Raw genomic sequence first — 5,028 nt, forward strand, 5'->3', positions numbered from 1 at the left:
AAGAAAACTTGCGAAAGGACTAAGGCGGGGTGCACCGTGCACGGCTGGTAGCGGGATGTGGAACAGCACGAGCGTAGTCTATGGCGCACGGCTGCCGTCCGATCGAAACAAACTCCCCGGTCCCGCGTCCCGACGTCGCATCGGCCAAACCTGCTGTGGGTCCCTCGGCCGCGCTCCTCCCCCCATTCCCCGCAATTTCTTCACGTTTTCTCTTTCCTCTCCTCACTCGTCTTCCTCTCAAGCAACCGCTTCTCTATCTAAAAAAGAAGAAGAAAAGCAACCGCTTCTCGCCGGCCAGGCCGCCGTCTCGCGCCCTCGCGGTGCTAGCCCTCCTCGAGGCTTCTGCGGTCGCTGCGGAGGCGCCGGCCGCTGCTTCCTCGGCCGATGAGACGCTGCCCTGTGAGCTATCCTCTCCCCTCCCCTCCGCTCGTCTCCTCCCCATCCCCCACCCATTCCGCCCGCCCGTGCAGTTCGCCGCTACAGTCCCGGCGCCGGCGATTGTAGTGACACCAGCGGATTCTAAGCCAGCAGAGTGCTCCCTGTACGATAGCGTCTGGTAATTGCTCGTGTTGCATCCGGTGGCCGCAAAATTTCCTCGAGTTTTTTTTCCTCTTAGCGGATTTTAGGTCTCTTCCTTTAATCGAGCGCGATTTTGGTTTTGTTTTTTCGTATCGTGCCCCTGCGTGATACGAAAATTGGTTTTCACGGGGATTTGATAATCACGCGAGGCTTTTGAATTCGGACTGGTCCTGAAATTTGCTCCACGGTTAACGGCGACCTAGGCTGCCAGTGTTGATATGGCTTATTGAGTTGCTTACTGCAGCTGTTCAGCGTCAGTCTTAGCAATTGCTAGAACAGTTCTTTTCAGGACCATGGGGCATACACTTCCATTTCAATTGCTTGTGGAGTTGGGATAGGGAACCCTTTCAATAACTGAACGGCTGCGAAAAATTTGGGATGGATCAGTTTACTGTTTCAGATAGCTTCCAGCCTTCCAAGTGACTTATCTCTTCCGAACTGCGTGATGAACAAAGTGAACAGCCTTCTGGCTGCCTTTCATTTTTTTATCCTTTTGTAGCTCCTGTCTCTGCTTTGGAAATTTGAAATTCGTTGGTTATTGGAGCTTAGTGAGGCGAGTTAGAAACTTAGAATGGGTGAGAGTTGAGGAAACTTGTTAAACTCTGGTACCCCTCCCTCTCCCTCTCACTCTCTAGCATTCCCATCAGTCGGTCATTGTAATATTCTCTCTTACGCTTTCTAATAAAGCTGGGCAAGTTGCCTTTGGTTGAAAAAAGTGGCTTATCACATATGCAGATATTGGGAAAAGAAAAGGAGAAATCATGGTTTGAGAGCTTTCTGTTTACTTTTCTAGATTCATTTTAAAAGTGCTTTGAAATATCCAGATGAATGATAATGTCTGAGGAGTAATATGTTCATTGGTGCACATGTTTTAGGTTTCCTCTTGTACAATACAATGGTGTCGAGGCCTGTAATTCTTGTCTTTCTCTTGGTGATTCTCATTGTTACATCCCAGTTTGAATGGAAGCAACAGCTTGTCAATGAGTTGGAATCTACGACTCGCAACCAGAAACATATTTCAAGTAGAGAGGAGTTTGTCAAGGATAAGGTGACTCACTTTGTGTAACTGAATGCTTTTTAAGCGAGACTATTTCAAGTTTGAGATACCGAATTTTTTTCCCCCACAAATTGATCTGAGATGAAATGGAGGTACTTAAATAGCAGGGCTCTAAGCCTCTAACAACATGCTGCTTATATGCTATAACTTATTTTCATGGTAAATGTACCACCAGTGGAGAGATGAGCTCAGTAACATTATATTATATATTTTTATGTTGTTGTCCCTGCACAAAGCAAAGGTTATTGTTTTACTTAGAAGGAACATTATTTTATATAAGACAATGGGAAATTTTACTGGCACCCATAAGAATGTTGCTTGAGGTTCCTGCAGGCGCCTGTGCAAATTTGGCTATAACCTTATACTTGTTTCAGATAATCTTATCTCAAGAAAAGATGATTCAGAAATTGAATGACTTCATCCAGAATCTTCAGCAACAGTTGCTGCAATGCCGTGAAAATAATAAGACAGTCAATTCTTCTCGGACTTCTTTGACATCTTATTTTATTGAGATCCAGAGGCAGCATATGATGGATGATTGATAAATGCCGCGAGCTATATGGATTAAAAAGAATGGGATATTTACAGAGTCATGCTGGTAGAGAATTTCTCCCAGTAAAAGCAGTTATAGTATTAGCCTGCACAGAATAGCATTAGATCAACTGCAAAGCGAAAAAGAATGCTGATTCTTTGAGAATCTGTGTAATTGTATTTTCCCTTACCTCAGAAAACCTTTATATTATTCTTTTTATTGTGATTGACATCTACATATATTCATAACATAAACTTTATGTTCCATCCTCCATAAATTTTCCATCTGAGAGTGTTTCGTAAAGTGTACTAAATTGCTCTTTAACGCGTCCTCTGGCATTAGCTCTGAATCAGTGTTAGGAGTGATGTGGCAGGACAGAGCTCATCAATAGGAGAGAACTCTGGTTTGTTATGTTACAGTATCTGTTTCTCCCCATTTCACAGCATGCTGCAACTTTTTTACAATATCGAACCTGTAGTAATGTCGACAGATTTTCATGGTACGATTTTTACATATATGCACCTTCAATCTTTCAGCTGTAGTATTTCAATGTTTTAATTTCAGCATAGCATATGCTGTTTTTCATGAGATTCTTATTGCAGTAGTGTTTCTCGATATGGAGGGTAAGGGCTGATAGATGAAATCTGCAGACACCGTGGGCATAATGTGGAGGTTATAAATATTTCATTGCCATAGTAAAGGATCCAATGCCACATTTTTCTGGTAATAACTTATCACTGTATCATTAACAATATCTGGATACAATCGCTAATATTGGATACTGTGCCAATACTTCTCTTGTCAGTCCTGGGGTTATGACATGTTTGCCTTGTATATTCTAACTGAAGAAGTAAGAAGGGTGCCAATTACTAGTAGATTCTATTTGGACTTCATTTGGCTGATACTACACAATGGTTGTTTCTGTGCTTTGAGATTATCTGATAACTTTTGTGGCATTCATCTATATATGTCTTATATCACTCGAGGGTAAATGCGATGAGGGTAAGTCTTATTTAGTTCATGGACATTGCTCTCAGTTCATCAATGCTGAGCTGAGATGTGTCAATGCATTTACTAGGTCCACATCTCTTGCTTAGCCACTTTCCTTTTGCTGAGCAGCAATGTTTGAAAAGGAGCTGTCGGCATGCCAACTCTTAAGTGGTGGGCCATAACCGTAAACCCTACCTGCCTCATTCTTAGCTTTCGAGCATCCGAGGGTGAATAATACTCTTCATGAAGCTCACTTGGGGACATCTGCTTCGATTTTTGCTAGTACTAATCTCTTGCTGTTGAAGCAGGTTGTACTATTAAGGCATTCATGTTGATGAGTATGCCTGCTCCACTGTTCATGCAGCCATGCAGGTGGCGTTTAAGGGCTGGAATGCTATCCTTGGAGGAAATGAAGGTAATAACACTGTTGACGAATTTGTAACACCAAGCTACTTCTTAAGTTTGACACTTAGACTCGAGCAATAATTACGTTACACTTTATCAGTGATACTGTTGTCTGTATGGTGCTTGTATTCATCTGTTAACAAGGTTTACCTGCACATTTACCTTAGCTCATCTGGGCAGTCACGTATCCTCTCTTTAACGGTTCGTGTGGAATGGACCGGGAATCATTTTGCTGTTTTTCGCAGTTTTTTAACAAGGTTATCTGCTAGAATTTTTGCACACTGGTATGTAACAGCACCCTTGGTGCAGTCTTTCAGATGTGCGCTGTGCGGTGTGGGTAAATTCCGGGGTCATGCATATCTGCCAGGAAAAACAAGGTAAATCTGGAGTAATCTGCTTCTCTACGGCTGGAAGCCGCCGATTAGGCAATGCTCGTGTCACTTCATCATGGAAGAGTTGCCCAGTTGCCACCAACGTTCTGTAGCTCTGCTCCTGGTTTTGCTCGAGCAGGTGTTTTGCAGAAGCCCCTGTCTGGGGAACCTCTGTCACGGAGCAATTATCTGCAGAAAGACGAGGCCAAATGCAACGCGGCCGGTGGCCAGTGGCAGCGATCAATGCTCATGGGCCATGACCTGATCTGACATGGCATAAACCCTTAATCTGACTGACCTGACCTGACCTGCATACGAGATCGCATAGATGCTTCTGTGGTCCATTATGTTGATTTGGATCTGAGATACAAGAGTCCCTATCCCCCTGCAGTAGCTTGATGCCTCTGCCCTGTGTGCCGTTACCGTGTAATACTAGTATCTGGCGTCGGTTGAGCAGCGGTGTCATCTAGGACATGTTTAAATCCAGGGGTTAAGTTTTAGCCAACTAAAATTAGCTCTAGCTCTAGATGTCGCTAAATTTTATTTTTAGCCTATCCAATCAGGCCCCTACTCACCAAGTTCTTGTGCTGATAAGGCTGTAAGCTGGGCACTATAAGCAGAGTCAGCTGCTGTTGTCAAGCCATGCTACTGTATGCACCAGACTCTGCTCTTCCGAGTCAAGGAGCTGTACACGCTTTGCTCAAAGAGAATTGTATCTCACACATCAACAGCACTAACAGCCTAGAGCCCACGTCAACGTTACAAGGTGATGCGCACGAGTGCTTGGATTGCGAAGTGGCTCGGGCGCGGCATGTCCAGCAACACCACCCAAGCACGCTGGGGATTTCGCACGCAACTCCAGCCGGTCGAGAAAGTAAACGGGACTGATTGGGTATTTAGCGTAGGAGTTGACATTAGGTTTGTGTACACCAGTAATGACGCATTCAAGGTGTGTGGACTTAACCTCTGGAGGATTTAATTGCGGTGTCCGCGCATGGAGTCCACCATCTTCTTAAGATTAATGCGCTGTCTGCGCCCCCATGCATCGGCGAGCATTCCAGTTCACAGTCTTTGATGAAGCAAGACTAGAAATA

At 44.4% G+C, this 5,028-nt stretch overlaps 1 protein-coding gene across 1 annotated transcript; it reads left to right on the forward strand.

Annotated features, from left to right (window-relative positions):
- Nucleotides 1-212: 212 nt before the first annotated feature.
- On the forward strand, nucleotides 213-2,439 carry LOC112877863. Its single transcript, XM_025942240.1, has 3 exons — nucleotides 213-399; nucleotides 1,455-1,627; nucleotides 2,011-2,439. The coding sequence occupies exons 2-3, from the start codon at nucleotides 1,475-1,477 to the stop codon at nucleotides 2,176-2,178; spliced, it is 321 nt and encodes a 106-aa protein (XP_025798025.1). The 5' UTR covers nucleotides 213-399; nucleotides 1,455-1,474; the 3' UTR covers nucleotides 2,179-2,439.
- The last annotated feature ends 2,589 nt before the right edge of the window (nucleotides 2,440-5,028 follow it).

The sequence above is a fragment of the Panicum hallii genome, chromosome 1, assembly GCF_002211085.1.
Source record: "Panicum hallii strain FIL2 chromosome 1, PHallii_v3.1, whole genome shotgun sequence".
NCBI lineage: Eukaryota > Viridiplantae > Streptophyta > Magnoliopsida > Poales > Poaceae > Panicum > Panicum hallii.